Raw genomic sequence first — 19,449 nt, forward strand, 5'->3', positions numbered from 1 at the left:
CAATGTGTCTTTGAAAATATTGGAAATGGTTATTTAATATTCATAGAAAATTCAGAGTAACAAGTGTTAAAAATAATCATCAAGTATTAGAAAGGACAATATTAAAGAATTAATTACATCAGCATATTTTTTCATAAAGCAACACATTCTCTTTTTATTCTAGACTTAATTATCTAACATATTACAAAATCAGAATTTGTTTTACATTTTCGATTACTATTTTGGTTTATCTTTTGAAGTGGATATACTTAGATCTACATCTTTATTACTACTGTTACATTCCTCATCCTTGTAAGGTACACTATCTATCAATTTATCAGGTGTAAGACGTAATTCTAGAACATTATGAAACTAAGTTGGAAAGAAATAATATAAATTATTCATATTTTAAGAATATTACCGAAAGTTCCAGGTTTTGTTTCAACTGCTTGAATTACTGTTGTTCGTAGTTCGTATTCTACTTCTTCCGCAAATTTGTTTAGCTAAAACAATATTCATTTAACATTTATATTAAATATCTTTTTTCTTTTATTTTGCATGGTTAAGCAGTAGAAAATATAAGAGGTGCTTCAACAAGCCAAGATAAAACGAAAACAAAGAGTAAAATAATTGCGTTTGAGAATATATTCATTAATTATTAACATTAGGAAAAATGGCGAAATGTGCCTGAAACGCGGCAACCTTCTCTATACAAACGAATATTGGGCAACCTAAACGACGGGGCATGCAGTAATAATCGTTGAGGAGACTATAACTTTTCATACCGTAAACGATCCTGTACTTTATAAGAAAAATTGTACATTAAACATTTAACCTTCCTGCTCACACAAATCCATAATAAAATATTAAAGCACATCCTATGAAATTCCTAAGTGAAGAGAATAAAGAGGATTAATGTCTCCTTTAGTCCTCAAACTTGTTCGCATACTTGACGAATTTATATCATATTGTATCCCGAAAATAAGCATTTCCATCGTTTTTCTAAATCTCTTTATGATTCCGTGACTTGTATCAGCTTATACCGTCGTATATAATATTTCTAAATCAAAATTTTACCTCTTCAATAGCAGCTGGGTTTGTGACATTTTTGTACTTTTTGTACTCTTCGTTTAACTTATTCCTTGTAACTAAGTAACATTTATCCAAATATTACGCATTCAAAGAATATTTAATAACTATGTTAAAATATTTGTACCTTGTAATGCATGGTCATCACCTTGAAAAGTAGCCATCCGCGTACGATGCAGTTTTTTAAATGTGCGTAAGACCTAAAGGAGACAAATAATCTACTAAATATAAATAAACAATTCTTTATTTTTCGTTATACACTTACTGAGAATTTATTGCACAGATACGAAATTTTGCTGTTATAAAACGTATCTCATGTCTAGTAACCTTTCGAGATTCAAAATTAGATTAAAACAACTAACGCGTGAGACGCGATTTTCCAAGCTCTTAGTAAATAAATACTACATATTTTGTCGACAACGATAAATGCAGGAAAGGGCAGCAAGCAAGGATGAAAGAGATATTGGAAACCACTAAACTATATAATGTTTAGCCTCAATCTCTTTTAGTCAAACGAAAGTTTAACAAATATCTTTACAAAATTTCCATTAACACATTGACGTTTGACGAGGCGTTTGGAGCAGCACTTGACGATTTGGGTATGCGGCGATTTCACGTTCTTCCTTTTCAACAGTGTTACACTGGAGGAAACTGCTGTAACTGTTAACTAATTAACATTTCACGAAGAAATTTTAGAGAAAGGTGTAAATTACTTTTTTTGCATAAAAACTTATATTTTTTAATTTTAGTAATTGCCTGGAGAGATGTTTACTCCCGGTTTCTGCAATACCTTCAAATTGTTCATCAGCCGTAAAGAAATATCTTACTCTATTATAAGCAGTATTATCTACAATATATTATTACAGTCCATTGCTCTAACGTATGTAATCTCGATGTCAATAATCACGGAATATAAGAATATAACAGAAAGTTAAATCTATAAACAATTTTTTTCAATTTTTGGGATATCTAATATGGCATTTCGAGAGAGAAACTGGACCATTTATAGCGCCTTATAAATTTATATTGAAACAATTTATATCGATGTATAAAAATATTAGCACTAAACCTACCAGCGCCGTTCAAATTGACCGTTTTCAAACTTCTACAAATTTAACCATATTTAAACGTTATCATATCGCTTCATAATTTCTGACTAAAACATGCATACAATATATTTTTCAGTATTTACTTTTAGTTTGCCTTTTTCTCTTCTAAGAAAAAATTGTATTCTACCTTGCCTATCGTGGGCAGTCAATTTGACTGGCCGACAAAATATTTTAGTTAATCTTAATATAAATGTAATCAGTACAAAAAAAAAGGCTATCTCAAGGTCAAATGACAAACAAAATCAGTAATAACAAATAATAACAACTGTTATGCCCGTAATCTTGTCATAAATCATAATCTATCCCTCGATCAAGATGACCACCAGCTATCAAGACATCAACTCAGGCCCATAATAATCCTAAGGAATAAAATTAATAATTTTTTACGGTCCATTGTTACAAACATTTTAAAAGTCGAGGAGTTTCTTAGGGTTATTGCTCATTGCGATAAAACACAAAAAAGTGGGTTTTTCCCAACTTTACCCTCGAGTAACCATTGGTGGAGAACGGCCAATATTCATCAATATTTTCGTATAAATATCGCCGTCGCAGATGCATTTATTGCTCTGCTATACACCCGCGGTGCATATCAAGCAAAGAATTTAGATGTCTCATATTTGTGGAATAAAATTTGGTGACCTGCATTCTTTTCAAAAACAATAAGCAGGAATGACTTTGCTGAAATTATGAGATTTACAAGGTTTATGAGGAAAGAAGCCAACGTTTACGAACTAATAAATTTGCAATGATATTTACAGTATGGTACCGATTTATAGAGAAGTCACAAAATTGTTACAAACATGGTGCATACATTACTTTCGTATAAAGAATCGCGGGGAAAAAACCATGCAATAGAACTATCAATAAGTTCAGATTCATTACTAGAAAAATATTGTCGAATAAAAAATTGTAAAGGTTAGAAAATTACGAAAATTTGTTTAAGATGCGGGAAATATGTATGCAGCAAATGTACATTTGATAATAAGATAATTTGTAAAAAATACAGCGGAGTTGAATAAGATATATCTCTATATAAATAAGAGAGTAATTTTATTTAAGTCTATAATTGAAATTAAACAAAAGTAAATTTGAACGAAATTTTATGAAAGATGACCATTTTATATACATCCAGTTATAAATTAACCATTATCTAAATTAAATCATAAAAACTATTACTTCTTTAATCACCGGTCATTTTGATCGCACGCGGTAGGGATAGGTATAAACGAAGTGTCGATAGGTTTAGCATTAATGATACAGGCTTTAAAATTACTTCTCTTAGACATTAAAGACTAGTAAAAAGTAACAATAAAAGAAGAAAAGAAAATTATCTAGATACTAGATTATCTAGATAATTGGGAATATATGCAAAGGGATTGGAAATGAAAAAGTTCCCCAATGGGCGTACGTCTGCCTTAGTTAAAAAGCCTAAGAAAGATACCGACTGATTAAGAATTCATATCAGTCGGTAAAATGTAATTATAGAAATCAAAATAATACATTTTTATCATAAATAATTTAGAATATTGTATATTACCTCATAGTAATTATTTAATTATTTGAAATTATTTTTATAGTCGTCGTTGCAATAGTGTTTTCTCATCAATGTTTTCAACTCTGCCGACTACTTCTTATCTTTTTCCTTCCTTTACTCATTCTGTTTTACATGCGTCCTTATCGACAAAATACGAGGAGCTTAAAAAACTCGTCTCTATTTCGCTAAGTAGAGTTCCCGAGTTCCGAACAGTTCAGTAATTTTCACTATATATGTACTACTCGACTTATCTTCTTTTGTCGCTTGCCGCCAGAATCTTGTTTCTAGCGTTTTCAATATTTGCATTAGTTGTCATATTCGTATTTAAAAAATCCTAATACAAATAATTAGTTAGCATCAAAAAGAATAAAATATGAAAAAATGGAAATAGACATGTACTGGCATATACTGTAATAACTGAATATTATAATAAACAACTAAACTCTTCTTACCAATAAAATCAGAATCCTACAACAAATGCAAAGAAATGATAAAAAATTAACATTAACAGATAATGCAAATCTATTAAAACAGTAAGTGAAGTTACAGTAAAGATCCTTTATATGCAAAAGATTGCATGTTGTAAGTTCAAGTTTTATCTCTTCTATAGCCCAGCAGCTTTCCTTTCAAGCCCGTATTGCCTTCGTATTAGTAAAACGACACTAACCAACAACGAAATATTTTTATCTTTAATTTTTCGTTAATGGAAATTTCATTAACATACTAGTAATATTTTTCTAATTAAATTAAAACCAAACACTGTAGGTATTATTACAAAATTTGATTTATCTTAGAGATCTTTCTTCCTTGTTCACTGTATTTATTGCTTTACAAAAAGCTTGGAAAATCTTTTAATGAATTACTTTTAATGATGAACATGCCTTTTTAATTGTTCTGATGAATGTATCCAATTAACCCCATATTTGTTAGCTATAATAGCTATAACATAATAATTTTACCACATTACAATAACTCAAATATGGTACATTTTGTAATATCTCGTCAAAGAATTGCTGTTTTATATACTAATAAATAAATACATAAGTACATAAAACTAGCGTTTATTTAAACAAAGCTATCCTTTTTATTATCTACATAAAAATTTTTCTCTATTTATATTTATATATATATATATAATCAAACAAGAATGAAAAATTGACCACTAACATAGTACTATTAACTTTTCAAATCACTTGATATATTACTTAAACTATTTACAAAATTACCTACATGAAACTGAAATGTTCCATATATAAATATAAATAAATAAAGAAATCACTGAATGATTGAGTCATAACCTCCAAAATAATGTTAAAAGAGTGTTGAATGACAAACGTTACCTTTAGTCGCAGATTATCTCCCATGCTTTTAATGTAAAAGGAAACTGTTGATAAGTGTAACGTAAATTTTTATTTTATTGTCAAAAATAATTTAGCAAAGCCAAATCTTCGAATTAATAGCTTTGATTGATAGTAAGGTTAAATATTCCTCTATTTGAGGCAGCACTAGTAGATTTACATCATTATCATATTTACATTAAATATATATGTGTGTATAAGTAATGTCTCTTATTAATACTAAATTGCACCCAGGTTAAATTTATACTCCAAAATATTAAATTACTATTTTTAAAAAATTGTTATTTTTGTAAAATGTTTTTTTCATGTATACTGCCTTCTTGAATGTGAACCTATAATTTACCTTAACCTATTTTTAAAATAGATTAAAATATAAATATTTATATGAAATAAATAAATAAATATATATATATATCACGTATTTCTTATAGAACTTTCTAACTATATTTATTGTTAAATTGTGAATGGAATAAAAATGTTATATGCACAATATAAATCAGATGTTAGTACGTGTATTTGATACACTAGATTTTAAAAAACGCGATAGGAAGCAAACAAACATACATACATAAAAGAAAAAAATTAAGTTGAATATAATTAATAAGATTATATTTACCAACAAATAAAGTATTCTATTCCGTTTGGAAATAAAAATACTTATGATGAACAAAGAATGTCCAAGTTGTAGGCAAATAATAAATACATCACGTACAAGACTTGTGAAAGATAATTGCGGACACATTAAATGTCGTATGTGTTTAATATATGAAGAACAAGGTTGCAAAATTTGTATAAATGAGCATTGTATACAAAATATCGGAAATTATGGTAGAAAATTTATAACATTTCATATTTAATATTAACAATTATAATAAGTTTATTAATTAGTTTATATTTTGCTTTAGATTGCTCTCCTTCAGAGAAAAAGATATTAAATAATGCTTCTACTTCTGATAAAGGTAATATATCTAATGACGTATTACCCTTGGAATTAGTTATTAATAAAAATTCCAAACTCAAAGCAAATAATATTGAATTGATTTCTGTCGATTATATAAATAACTATGAATTATATCCTGAAGATGTATTTAATAACACAAAAGAGATACATAAATCTTCTACAACAGAGATTAAAAACAATGTTGTGTCAAACAAACTATATATTTCAAACATAGAATCGAACAATATACTTCTAAATGTGTATCCACATTTAAGTAATAATGTAGTATTAAAATCACCTAGCAATAAAACAGCAGAAATTTTCAATGGGGTAAGTCCTCTATAATATATATCTCATATTTAAAAGTCGTCATATTTTATATACACACTAAAAAATTCTACAGGAAGTTAAAACAGAATATTCAAAAAAAGAGAAATTAAAAAGTAAATCAATAAAATGTCATGATCGTAATCATATTACTGTGATACCAGGGACACCAGAAAAGTATAAATGCAATATATGTAATAAAATTTTTCGAAACAAGAAAGGAAAATGTTATCATGATGCTTGTATAACTGGCGTTAAACCTTATCAATGTTCTTTTTGTGATAAAAGTTTCATTAAAAGGTCTCATTTTGAATATCATGAAAGAATTCATAGAGGATACAAACCATATAAATGTAATCTTTGTGACAAAGCATTTCCTCAGCAAAATAAGCTTAATAGGCACATGTATTCACATGGTATTCAGTTTTTATAATACAATATAAGCATCTTGTTTACATTATTTAGATTTATTAAAATATCAATAATTTAATTTTAGGGGAAAAACAATTTACATGTCCTAAATGTGATAAAAGGTATTCCAAACAAGATGATTTAAAAAATCACTTAGATGCACATAATGAAACGTCCACATATTCTTGTAAAGCATGTGAAAAAACTTTCAGGATGTTAACCAATTTAAAACGTCATCTAAAAACACATTCTAGTAAGTAATTATACAAAGAAAAAAACACTGAGCAACTATTAAGTTATCTTAAATTTATCAGCTTTATTTTATTAATAGATGAAAGACCATATGTATGCGATCAATGCAATAAAAGCTTCAAAGATAAATCATTGTTAATTCGTCATAAAAAGATACATGGGAAAGATAGACCATTCTCATGTGCACACTGCAGTAGAGTATTTTTATCTAAAAGTGAATTAAGACGTCATTTGACAGTTCATTCAGGTATGTCATACTAAACAAAATATGATATATCATATTACAATGATGTATAAAATTTATTTTAGATGAGAAGCCATTTTCTTGCAAATTCTGTGAAACTGTGTTTAGAAGGAAAGATAATTTACACAGACATATTAGACATCATCATCCAGAAAGTCCATCTTTTAGTAATAATAAGATACAGAGTACAATTCTTGAAACCGAAATAAAATTAACAAAAGCCAAACAGTTGAATACTAAACAAAAACAAACGACAAAAAAGACACAAAAAATTGCTTCCAATTTATTACCAAAAACTCCAACTAAAGTATCAGTGGTTTGCATAAGTTCATGTGACCAAATCAGTTCTAGATTAGATTCAATGGGTAACATCACACCTGTTATAAGAACTACCAATGAAGTGAGTAATGCAGTTTCTGTTATTAATGGACCAATTAATATTAAAAAACTAGATGATAAGTCTGATACCAAAAAAAAGACATTTACGTATACAGAACCAATACCTCTTGCTGAAGCAGTGGTAATAAATAAACGTATTGAGGAAAAATTATACCCACAAAATGCGTCAAGTCATAATTATTTTCTTAGAAATTGTTTGAATTGTACAGACAAACCATATCCTGCCTTTGTAAATCAAATTTCTCGCACAAATTCTAACCAGTAGTATTTTATTCACAAAAAATACTACACTAAAATTTTATTCAAAAGTCAGATATCTACAAACAGGTTTCACACATAATATAAAACAACAAATTTGTAAGGCTAAAGATATCAAATAGAAAATTTAAGATAATAGCAAATAATTTAAGAAAGCGTATATAAGTAATATTAAAGGAATAATTAAAAGTAAATAAATTTTGCAAATATTGAAACATTTTATAGCAATTTATATATGTACATTATTATATACAATATATAAATATTATACACGTGTAGTAATATAAAGGGTGTGGACGAAAGTTATGTATGAGCTGGCATGAGGTAATTTTAGATAATATATAATATTTCACTGCCAGAAAATCTTAAAAAGGAAACAAAAGAATAAAACTAAGAGATAATAGAATCCGTCAATTTTATTTAACCACTGTAATCCTTAGAATAATTAAGAATAATTAAGGAACATAGTAATAAAAGTAATTATTATATAATTACTTTTATTTTCATACACTTTAATTTCATACGTAATAAATTTTGAAAAAAGTCAGTTTCTCATTGTAACCGCCATTTGTACGTAGTTTGATCTAATGACGGTTGACATTTCCGGCGCTGCATGTATAAACACTGCATATTTATTTTATTATATTTTACAAGAAAAGACGTATTTTTAACCTAGAATGTATATAATTTATATGTATAAATATATAATTATATAATGTAATCATATAACATAAAATAATCAATTTATCAATTCATGATTTTTATTTTTTATGAAGACAATGTATAATACGACAAAAATGATTTATAATTTCCTTTAACATAAGTAATTAATACATATTGAGGAATATATCAATTAATGCATACAATTTTTCTAGATAATATTTAATCCTAATATTCTGAAAAATTCTTATTGAAACAGTAAATTAATAAATAATACAAGGTTTGCGCATGTCTGTAATATTTTGTATGGCTGTTTGCGCATTTGGGGTTCACACAAGCATTTGGAAGGAATAATAATCGATCGACCGATGTGCGCTATCTCCATTTCTCACACACAAGTTTATTGAGGTTCTTTGTGTATTCTGTAGTGAAGAAGAACATTTGACCATTCAGTTATATTGAAAATGGTTAAAATGGAACACGAAGTAAGTAAAAACTTATAAATCAATTTTGTCTGGGAAAAAATAGTTTATTATTTGTAAAAGTGATATGTATAAAGATAAGAATTTGTACCTAGATTTAATTAATTTTTCACTTTGCCTTCACGTCCTTATACATACGTATACCGTATAATGCGTGATACTGTTACTTATTATTAAGCTTTTGTAAAATCTTTATTATTTGTTTTATGTGTATAACTTATTATATTCTTTGCAGACTTTGTGACTTATTGAAGGTCTTTTATGATTTCTTACAATAAATGAACTACCAGAGTAATTTTGATATAAAAATTAATTAAATATCGCAATTAGTATTATAAAAATGCTAGAATATTTATTACTTTGTTTTAATATAAATAATACGCGAAGAAGTATTTCTGTCGTTCTTTTATAGCATGGCGGTCTCTGACGCTACGCCATTTAAGATTACTAATCTCAGTCTTACGAAATATATCCTATTATATTATTTTTCAATAAAATTGTTGCAACGTTTAAAATTTATTAATTGGGCATCTATTATTAGTTTCTTACATTACTGTAAATTATTTATTTTATAATTTGTACATTATTCGTAATGTATTATTACTAAGTTATTTATTACATTTATATTATATAAATTAATAGAATCCGTTAAAAGTAATGATAATAATGTATATAATATTTTACAAGAAAAGGAATGTAGCTTGTAATACAATAGATTAGAATGTTAGTAGAGCTTAACCTTTTAATAATTTATATTTAATAAGTCATATATACATATGTAGTAATTAAATATTATATGAATGTTGAAATTTATTTTTTTATTGCAATATTTTTAGGTAACTTGAAGTAATTTTGGAACTAATATGTTAATAAAGACAATAATAATTATAATACTTATAACATTTTATTTTTTTAGTTTTAATGATATTTTTTATTTCAGGATGGGAAAAATGAACCTGAACATGTTAGGAAATTATTTATTGGTGGATTGGATTATAGAACTACAGATGATTCTTTAAAGAAACACTTTGAAAAATGGGGGGAAATTGTAGACGTAGTTGTAATGAAAGATCCAAAAACAAAACGATCCAGAGGATTTGGATTTATTACTTATTCTCGTGCACATATGGTAGATGATGCTCAAAATGCAAGGTTATATTTCATAAAATTACAGCAATTTAATATAATCCATATATTTATGTTTTAAGTATTAAAATTAATAATATGTTAATACTAAATTGCTTGGAATAACAAAAGTGAAATGCATAATAATATATGCATTTATATTTTTCTTTTTTGTTATTTCAAATTACAGACCACATAAAGTTGATGGACGTGTAGTTGAACCTAAAAGAGCTGTTCCTAGACAAGAAATTGGTAGACCTGAAGCTGGAGCAACAGTAAAAAAATTATTTGTGGGTGGTTTAAAAGATGATCATGAAGAAGAAGACCTTAGACAATATTTCCAAAGTTATGGTAGCATAAATTCAATTAGCATTGTAACAGATAAGGAAACTGGCAAAAAACGTGGTTTTGGTTTTGTTGAATTTGATGATTATGATCCTGTGGACAAAATTTGTTTGCAACGAAATCATCAAATACGCGGCAAACATGTAGACGTTAAAAAGGTAAGAATAATATTGACATATTATTTATTTAGACTTAAAGAAACATTGTAAATTCTCAGATTTTATTACACATTTATGATAACAGGCTTTAAGTAAGGCAGAGATGGCTTCTGCATCAGGAGGTGGTGGTGGTGGTGGTGGTGGTGGCGGTGGTAGCAGAGGAGGACAGAATGTAGGAAGAGGACCTCGTGGTGGCAATCAGGGTGGCGGTAATTGGGGAGGTCGAGGAAGTGGAGGCGGCGGAGATTGGAATAATGGTGGTAATCAGGGCGGTTATAGTGGAGGTAATCAAGGAGGTTGGGGCGGTAACGGCCCTTGGGAGAATCAGAATCAAGGTAAAGGTTCGCAGAAAGATATACTTTTCCCATTTTACTAAGTATTACATTAATATATTCATTAATAATATATTATAGTACATTAAGTTTGTACAAAATACTAATAAACGTTATTTTTAAGGAGGTGGCTGGGGAGGTCAAGGAGGTCAAGGTGGATATAATAGTGGCGGAAATTGGAGCAACGATAACTTTGGCGGAGGTTACCAGCAAGGCTATGGCGGTGGTCCAGTACGGAATAATTTCAACTCTGGAAGACCAGCACCCTATGGTATTAATATGGGTCCTAGTGGCCGACAGTCTGGAGACTCGAGATGGCTACCACCCTTTGGTGGACAAGGTTGCTTCTGTCCTTCTCAAAAGCCAACGCGTCTGTTACGTGCCTTGAGCAACTACTCGTAGATTTGCATTTATTAGCTGTGATAACGTATTTTAATTATATTATAGTATATGTGATATACTACTGTTGATAACCGTAACAAGTTGCACAAGGAGCGTTCAGCTTATAATTAGTACAATTTTATATTTTATTACTAATTAAGTATTCACAAACGAAGTGTAATATATCGATTCCAGTTAAACTTCGTAAGTAGAGAATTAAAAAATATTTTACAAATATTCGATTATCCGTGTAATTAGTACAGAAATTTATTATCTAGCAGGTTATTTAACAACATTAAAATTTATACTTTTATATAGAATAGAATATTATATATCTCACATCATTTGAAAGTAGGATCATAGAATATGAGTTTGCATAGAATTTTTTCATTTTCTTGATATTATTGAATTTATAGACACTAATGAATACTTGGTGCAACCATGATTGTGTATTTCTTACAATTTGCAGTTATTTATGACCATTACTATTACTAGAGTATTATCTTGCCTGAAACGGTAATATAACTGCATCATGTATCAGTACATGGAATGTGATAATTAAGTATTTTATGAATTATTGAAAGCTTACATTAATAGATGAATATTTATTACATATTTTTTATTTTCTACCTACATACAGAGTATTATTGAAGTTGATATGCAACACTCGTGTGATTCTCTTGTAAAGTTCACATATCATTGCAATATTGATAGATATTCAATAATTAATTACATAGCGTGGTAAGATTAATCCTAATTACAGTTAATGTTAATAATAACATTCAACAAGTGAATTTAATGTTATTTGGAAAACGCCACAATCAAAGAAATTGAATAAGTATATTTTTGATATAAGTTAGATTAAGACATAAGGCGCGATGTTGCAGTGAGAAGGATCGCCTTTGTCCATTTCCTTTATTCTGTTCGAATTGAGTTTGCTCATAATATGCTAAATTATTATTTTATAAAGGTATTATCGTAGAAATTATTGTTTTTATAAATATTAATTATAAATATTAATTTATAAATATTACATTATCATTTCTATGTAGTTTCTTTTTTTTATTTAAATAAGTATAAATATTAGATTGTAAAATGCTTATTACATTTAATATCGTTTAATCACATTCTGTATGTACAATAATAATTTAATCTAATTTTGTTAAAAATGCTTCATCTCTCACTATTGTTAGGATAGTAAGATTTGTATAATTATTATATTGTTATGAAATAAGTGGCATCTTATAGAATCTTATGTAATTTTAAACAGTTTTACTAACCTTTTACAATTTATTTTTCAGGTCCCATGGGTGGTGGAAATTCTGGAGGTGGTGGTGGTGGATACGGTAATCAAGGAGGCTATGGCGGTAGTTCTCTTGGTGGCGGAAACATGGGCGGAGGAGGTGGTGGTGGTGGAAGAAGATACTAAAATACACGTTATCCATGGTTACTTCCCTCACGTGGTAAGCAAAATTTTACTATAATTATTTTTCTTTTCTTTAGGATATATTAAAATGATTATATATAACTTATATTTAAATACTATTACTATTTTGAAATCAGAAATATTAAATAAACATAACTTGGAGTAATATGATACATGTATTACATGAAACTTATTTTTATAAATAAGTATTTCACGGGATTTAATTTACTTTTTTAATAGATGCATTGAGTAATTTTAAATAGAGCTTCATTGAACTGTAAAAACAATTATTATGTTTTACATAATTATATAAATACATCAAGTACAATCAGGAACCATTACTTACAAAATAGTGATTAGTTATAATTAAGTGAGAGAATAAATGGGTATTAAAGAGTATTTGTATCAGTAGTTCTCCGATGCAATGGCTTTTATTTTATTACAAAGTACACACGAGTGCGCGCGTGCTCACATATGCAAGAAACTTTAAAATTTTTATATATGTTTGATGCGTTTATAAAAATGGAATTATATGTTTTATTGAAATCTACTTGGGTTTTTAATATACAAATTTTGAAGTACGAGTATTTGTACTTGTTGCAATATTATCAAATAAATAGAAAATTCTTTTATTTTGTAGAAATTAAAAACAAAGATAGTTTCTATATACATATTATATATAGAATATTTCTATATATATTAGTGAAGTATTTTCTGGTTAACGGAACAGGCAACAGTAGTAGAACAGAATTGTTAGCCAAATTTGATTTATTTAAATGTTATATTCGATAAAAATATCCATATGTTTTGTTTTAACATTTTGTTGTTTGTTAGTTTATTTATAAATATTAAATTATGTAGTTTTAATTCCAAAAATATAGGAATCATGTGAATGCAAATTATATAGGCAGTTATATGGATTTATTTTTAATTGACATTTATTACATATAAGAAATTGTGCACTGCAAAAATTACATTAGGAAAATTTTAAAAAATGTATATATATGAGATGAGATATATAGTATCAGATAAATGTTTTTAGGCAAACTGTTATTATATAAATATATATATATTGTAGTTTATACGAAATAAATTATTGGAGACTGCATGCGCTATATGAGGCAATAATGTTTAACTAAGATATGAAATTTTGTTTTCATATACATTTCAATTAATACAATATACTTTCTAAACTTAAATGTATTGACAAAAGTATTCATTTAATGCTTTAAAATTATTGTAAGAAAATTAAGAAATATTACTTATTTAGAATTAGTGCACAATGATTTTTTGATTTAGGTTTCACTTATTTTACTTTAATTACTTTAATAGGTAAAATAGTATGTATGAGATATCAAGAAATACTATTGAGAAATATTTGAGAAACACATTTTAAATATATTTTAGTTATACATAATTTGTTATGTGGAATTAATATCTTCAGTAGCATTGATTTACTATATAATTACATCAGTTTGTTATTTACTTAAAAATTTTAAATAATTTGTTAGATCTATTTTTATTTAGAGAAATATATTATGCATTGACAAATGATAACAAATTAGCACTTCATTAATTAGTACTTGTTTATATTGATATACTTATATCTTTTCTGCAAAAGTAGTTGTAATTATGTGTTTGAAGACGATTTTCTTATGTTAAATGATTCTAATTATTAGTTATGATTGTATTTACTGTTAATAGAAATTTCATATTTTATCTGTATTGATAAGATTTCTATTGAAATGATGTGTTGCTTAATACTATATGTTAGTCATATAACAAGAAATGTTGTAAGGAAATATTCTTAAAATGATAGTAAATAATAGTAAATAATTATATGACATTTGATTTTTAGCTCAAAATTTATAGATTCTTACAGTTTGAGTATTTTCAATCATCTGAACTAATAGATTTATGACTTTTGAACCTCAGGTGAACCTACTACTTGTCTTCTAGTCGCCAGTACTTCTGTACTGTTTAGTATTGGAGCAGGCAGGGCTATAAGGCTAGAGACAAGACCAGGCAGGACAATCAGGATACAGGACAGAGAAGCGTCATCTTAATAGATCACAGTGAGGGAGGCTTTTACTTGTATTTCTTTTGGTATCTAGCACCTATTGCATATATCTTACATATTCAAGTATCTATGTGAAAACATTGCATCACAATTTTCTAGATTGTGCCTGAACTCATTGTGTGGCACATATAATATCCAAAAAGAAAGAAACAATTATTAACGTGTAATTATGTTCATTGTTAGAGAAAAAGATATGGATTAATTTGACTATTCAGTTACTATGGCTAGGGATACATCCGTGCCATCCAAATAATAAATTTGTAACATTTTGTTATATTTACTGTAACACTCTGAAAAATGATCATAGATCTAGGATTTTATATTAGACATTGGAGAGCACGATTGTTTCTCTAATTTAATGGAATATATCGATATAGCAGTGCATGTAAGAATTTAGGTTTGATATCATGATGACTTATTTCACTATACACAAGGTGGTTCTTATATAGATTAAACATCTCAGGATAAAAGGAAAAAAGATGCGTGAAAGAAAATGTTAATATGAAATGAAATTAATGAATTCGAAAAAGAACCGGGTATATTACGAATATCAGTCAGCATTTTCGTAGGTTACCTAGACTAATTAATTATTTAAGTTGTAATGTTTTAAGAGCTAGTTAATAAAAATGACCAGAACCTTCTACATTACTTTTTAATTTATGAAATATAATGTCCATAGCATAGGATAAGTCAAAAGTACAAGATATGTATCACTGAAAGGAATAGGGGAAAACATAGCTAGATAAGGGTACATTTCGTTATTATATACAAATATTAATGAGAACTTTTAAATATTATATATAGAAAGCATTCTTGTATTTTCTGTCAACTGTGTAGTCAGTGGAAGCACAACTAAGGGCTTTATATGTATTCACAGTATTAAACAAGTTATACATATAAACAATCTGTGACTAATTTTGTGTAATTTTCATAATGTATAACAAATATGGATTTATGGATAAAGGGATACGTTCAATATTATATTTTATATACAGTCTTCTATTATAAATTGTATGCTAAAAATATGAGCAACTTTATGAAGAAAAAATTATCATAAATATTCTTATCTGCTACTAAAACATTAAAAGTCATGAAAAATGTACGAAATATTTTTCATGAAAGTTTAAATTGTTTTATAATTAGTTACCGTGATATGTATGTTCATTGAGATTGTGTTTCTAGATCATATTCCAAATATAGCAATAATTTGAAATGTGTATATTTTTTAATAGATATGGTTTAATTTGTAACTTAATTTTATCTCGTATCCCTTTTAATTAAATCCACTTTCGGAAGATACATCATTTAATCAGTGTGGTGCAAATAGTAATAAATGTACAATTGGAATATTATTTTATGTTTTAATTTTATTTATTCAAACTAATAGTTGAAAGTAAAGAAATATGAAGAATGGATATCTTTTATATTTTATTATTATAGGAAATCAAAAATGATAGTGAGGAGCTATAAGCTTTCTTAAATGATTCATTGAATTCCATAAAACAATACAGGTTGTATTGTAATCATCACCATAAATGCAACATACATTTTATATTTTGCAGTATTAAGAATATAATATATTTTATAACCAAGTAGTATAAATTTTTTAATTAGTTTTATATTTTCATTCGCAATTTTCGATTGTATCTAAAAATAATAGTTAAAAGATAATAAAAATAAAAAGGACAGATATGATTATGATGCTTATTGGATGAATCTACAAATTTCAAATTCTCTTTCAGTAGTACATTATATCTCATACACAGTATTTATTCAGATATTGCACGGCACTGATTATAGATAAATTCTTATATATTGCCAAGATAAATGAATTTTAATTTTGTTTATTTAACTAGTTTTGATTTAATATATACATTCGTTTGGTCTAATCTGCAGTTATCTTTTTTTAGACATTGTTTGTCATTGTTAGGTTTAGTAACATGGTGTTTTCTTTTTTTACTATTGTTATATAATAGATTTGTGTCGTTAAACGTGATTATTAGGTAGTAATGGAATAAGCAATTAAGTAGGTACGTAATACCTTTTGGGTATATTAAGCTTTCAGTACCTGAAAATATTCTTAGTTAGATCTATTATCTAGCAAGTATCTAGTATCGAATGTTAGAAGAGTGAAAATGAAAGAAGAGACTAAAAACGGGCAGGTAGCAGAGCAAAGGGATTCTGAACTACACAGCAAGGCTAGGCTTTGCTAGGCTTCTTGCTAGCTTCTGTCGTACAACTACAGGTAGGAATATTAGATTCATTTGTTTAGACATAGGGGTTTTTAAATGACAGATTGTGCATGATATTAATGTTTTTTAATATTTCTATTAGATTATGCTATTGATTTAATGATTATTTCTTTTTACAAAAACAAAGGAGTAAATAGTTAAATAAAAGTTATTATTCATATATTGTTATCAAGTTTTGTTGTATCGTATCAAACAATGTATTATGTTTTATATACATATGTATGTATTATGCTTTATTTATGTATATAACATATACATATAAAATGAAGCATATGTATTAGTAAAATTATAAATTTCTTTTTTAATATACTAAAACTCTATGGTGGGAAGAAAATGGAAAAAATTTATACATGTGGAAATGAACATTATAAGTACTACAATAGTTTATAATTAAGCATAACTAATTAAAATATAATCATTATATTTTTTCAAATGAAAGATTAGATCAGAATATGATATTTTACTTTTATTTATTTATTTATTAAAGGGCTAAACACATCTAAAGGGCAAAGAAGTAATTATCTTGAAGATTGTTTCTATAAATTTATTATCACGCAGAAGAATAAACTTAGGTTGGACAGTTACATAGATTGTGTTGCAAAATATTGGGAAATGAAGTTAAGATTGTTGCATCATTGATGAATAAGACACATATTATGCAATTCTGTTATAAGATTAGGGAATTTATTACTGAATGATTATTAAAATATTTTTAATATCATTTTCGGATACTTCAAAAAGAACTCATTTGAACAAATCGTATAATCTTCACTATCACTTACAGTTCAAATTAAAAAAAATTGTAAGAATATTTTGAAAACATTAACTTTTGGACCTTATCTGGATGTACATAGCCCTTTAAGTTATTCACTATATATGTTAAATAAAACTTAAGTAAAAAGATAAGTTCTTATTTACGAAGTTGATCTTTCTTGATATTTGAAAATTTTACTTATTATTTATGGCAATGAAACATTATTAATATAAAATATCAGAGATAAAAGGATTATAATATTCTATTATATCAATACGCGCTAAGAATGTATAAATGTTTAAATAGTAAAGATCTATTTTGGCTTAAATATGAATTATAAGCAAGAGATAGAAATTGTTTTTGTTTTACTTCTTGTATATTAACTGCTATCTTTCGTTTTCATTAATTTCTGGTTTACCATTTGGGCTGGTACTCTCAGAGCGCTCCGTGTCACAGCTACCGTTGTCACTCGTCATAGGAGGTAAGTTGAAATCTACTGCTTTTTTAATTTTACAATTATACTATTATAATATTTAACATTCTTAAGATTATCATAATTATAAATCGTACATTATATTAAGGGTTCAAAAGATAAAGGAAACAAATATAAATTTTTTATATATAAATTAATAGTTTACCTAATATATTTAAAAAGCGTATGTGATTTAAAAAGTCACATAACAAATTTATGCTATTCTGTGCAGTATAATTGAGTTATATGCAGTATGTGGACATGTCATAGTGGTGCCTAAATTTGAAATTAATTTTATCATTATTGAATGTGACAGGCTTATCCCTTGAGAAGTTCATGTAATATAATATATTATAACTAGTCTTTTAGAAAGGGAATAAGTCATGGACCAATAAGGAGTAAGTTTTATGAAACTATATGCTCTTATAAAAAATAAGTGTCCAATTTAAAAAATTAACAAATGTTACAAATTAGAACAAGTAAGTCATAACTTTTTGAGATACATATTTTTTGTTATTTATATCTTAAAGATTATTTATTGCAGAGAGTAAACTAAATGTACAAGAATATTACAGAGTGTTAAGGCATTGATATTTAAATGGATAATGAAATTCAATGTAAAAGAGAAAAATTATGCAAAAGGTAAAATCTTATTCTTTATACTTTTTTACCATAATTTTGAAAAAAAAAATAAATAGTTAAGTATTACAAGTTAATGGTATTTTTAGGAAACATCTATTTTACACAAACTAATGTTTTGCACAGGTAAAATAATATAAAATAATCAATTTTCAACTTTTAGAGTGGAATAAAATAACAAGGGATGAAGGAAAATTAGCTAGATCCTAAAGATGAGTAACAAACTTTTATAGTTTGATTACTCGTTGATTCATTAAGCATGTTTATTAATATTGTAAGAAAAATGTTAAATAACGTAATTATTAATTTATTATGTATTATAAAGAACTAATTATTTACATTAATTTTCAGCAATGTAATTTGGAAAACTTTTCTAATGTAATAAACCTTTTTTCAGTATGTGGTTGTTATTCATGCATATCCTTCTACCTTTCTGTCATGTT

General features: G+C 26.8%; 3 protein-coding genes across 12 annotated transcripts; 2 read left to right on the forward strand and 1 right to left on the reverse strand.

The window, feature by feature from the left end:
• Positions 1-124: 124 nt before the first annotated feature.
• LOC100644261 (complex III assembly factor LYRM7) lies at positions 125-5,817 on the reverse strand. 4 transcript variants are annotated; one of them, XM_048408582.1, is made up of 6 exons: positions 5,052-5,222; positions 4,593-4,650; positions 1,196-1,268; positions 1,057-1,127; positions 401-482; positions 125-335 (listed from the first exon to the last, which is right to left on the reverse strand). In XM_048408582.1, exons 3-6 carry the CDS (start codon positions 1,230-1,232, stop codon positions 217-219), a joined length of 309 nt encoding a protein of 102 aa, XP_048264539.1. In that variant the 5' UTR covers positions 1,233-1,268; positions 4,593-4,650; positions 5,052-5,222; the 3' UTR covers positions 125-216. The 4 variants fall into 4 exon arrangements, with proteins under 4 accessions (XP_048264539.1, XP_012167286.1, XP_003397697.1 ...); XM_012311896.3 differs by lacking the exons at positions 4,593-4,650; positions 5,052-5,222 and adding an exon at positions 5,686-5,817 and having other exon boundaries at positions 1,196-1,286; XM_003397649.4 differs by lacking the exon at positions 4,593-4,650 and having other exon boundaries at positions 5,052-5,223.
• On the forward strand, positions 5,729-8,306 carry LOC100643940 (zinc finger protein 468). Its single transcript, XM_012311898.3, has 6 exons — positions 5,729-5,897; positions 5,975-6,339; positions 6,413-6,752; positions 6,833-7,000; positions 7,079-7,246; positions 7,309-8,306. Exons 1-6 carry the CDS (start codon positions 5,729-5,731, stop codon positions 7,905-7,907), a joined length of 1,809 nt encoding a protein of 602 aa, XP_012167288.1. The 3' UTR covers positions 7,908-8,306.
• A 568-nt stretch (positions 8,307-8,874) lies between these two features.
• Positions 8,875-19,405, forward strand: LOC100643287 (heterogeneous nuclear ribonucleoprotein A1, A2/B1 homolog). Of its 7 annotated transcripts, XR_007225103.1 has the most exons (9): positions 8,875-9,045; positions 9,983-10,194; positions 10,358-10,670; positions 10,756-11,011; positions 11,127-11,342; positions 12,685-12,846; positions 18,335-18,846; positions 18,912-19,009; positions 19,096-19,405. XR_007225103.1 is itself a non-coding variant. In XM_012311892.3 (7 exons), the coding sequence occupies exons 1-6, from the start codon at positions 9,025-9,027 to the stop codon at positions 12,810-12,812; spliced, it is 1,146 nt and encodes a 381-aa protein (XP_012167282.1). In that variant the 5' UTR covers positions 8,875-9,024; the 3' UTR covers positions 12,813-12,846; positions 18,335-19,405. The 7 variants fall into 7 exon arrangements, 4 of the variants coding, with proteins under 4 accessions (XP_012167282.1, XP_003397688.1, XP_012167281.1 ...); XR_007225101.1 differs by having other exon boundaries at positions 18,335-19,009; XR_007225102.1 differs by having other exon boundaries at positions 18,912-19,405.
• Positions 19,406-19,449: the final 44 nt, after the last annotated feature.

This window comes from Bombus terrestris, chromosome 9, assembly GCF_910591885.1.
Source record: "Bombus terrestris chromosome 9, iyBomTerr1.2, whole genome shotgun sequence".
Classification (NCBI taxonomy): Eukaryota; Metazoa; Arthropoda; class Insecta; order Hymenoptera; family Apidae; genus Bombus; species Bombus terrestris.

Bases quoted from the DNA above. Each gene is read 5' to 3' on its own strand.
- LOC100644261 (XM_003397649.4), bottom strand. From the start codon at position 5,075: ATGGGAGATAATCTGCGACTAAAG. The intron at 1,128-1,195 runs GTACAAATATTT...AATGTTACTTAG, and splicing joins TGATGACCATGCATTACAAG to TTACAAGGAATAAGTTAAAC. The intron at 336-400 runs GTAATATTCTTA...ATAATGTTCTAG, and splicing joins AACAAAACCTGGAACTTTCG to AATTACGTCTTACACCTGAT.
- LOC100643940 (XM_012311898.3), top strand. From the start codon at position 5,729: ATGATGAACAAAGAATGTCCAAGTTGTAGGCAAATAATAAATACATCA. The intron at 6,340-6,412 runs GTAAGTCCTCTA...AAAATTCTACAG, and splicing joins CAGCAGAAATTTTCAATGGG to GAAGTTAAAACAGAATATTC. The intron at 6,753-6,832 runs GTATTCAGTTTT...ATTTAATTTTAG, and splicing joins TAGGCACATGTATTCACATG to GGGAAAAACAATTTACATGT.
- LOC100643287 (XM_012311892.3), top strand. From the start codon at position 9,025: ATGGTTAAAATGGAACACGAA. The intron at 11,012-11,126 runs GTTCGCAGAAAG...GTTATTTTTAAG, and splicing joins GAATCAGAATCAAGGTAAAG to GAGGTGGCTGGGGAGGTCAA. The intron at 11,343-12,684 runs GTTGCTTCTGTC...TTTATTTTTCAG, and splicing joins ACCACCCTTTGGTGGACAAG to GTCCCATGGGTGGTGGAAAT.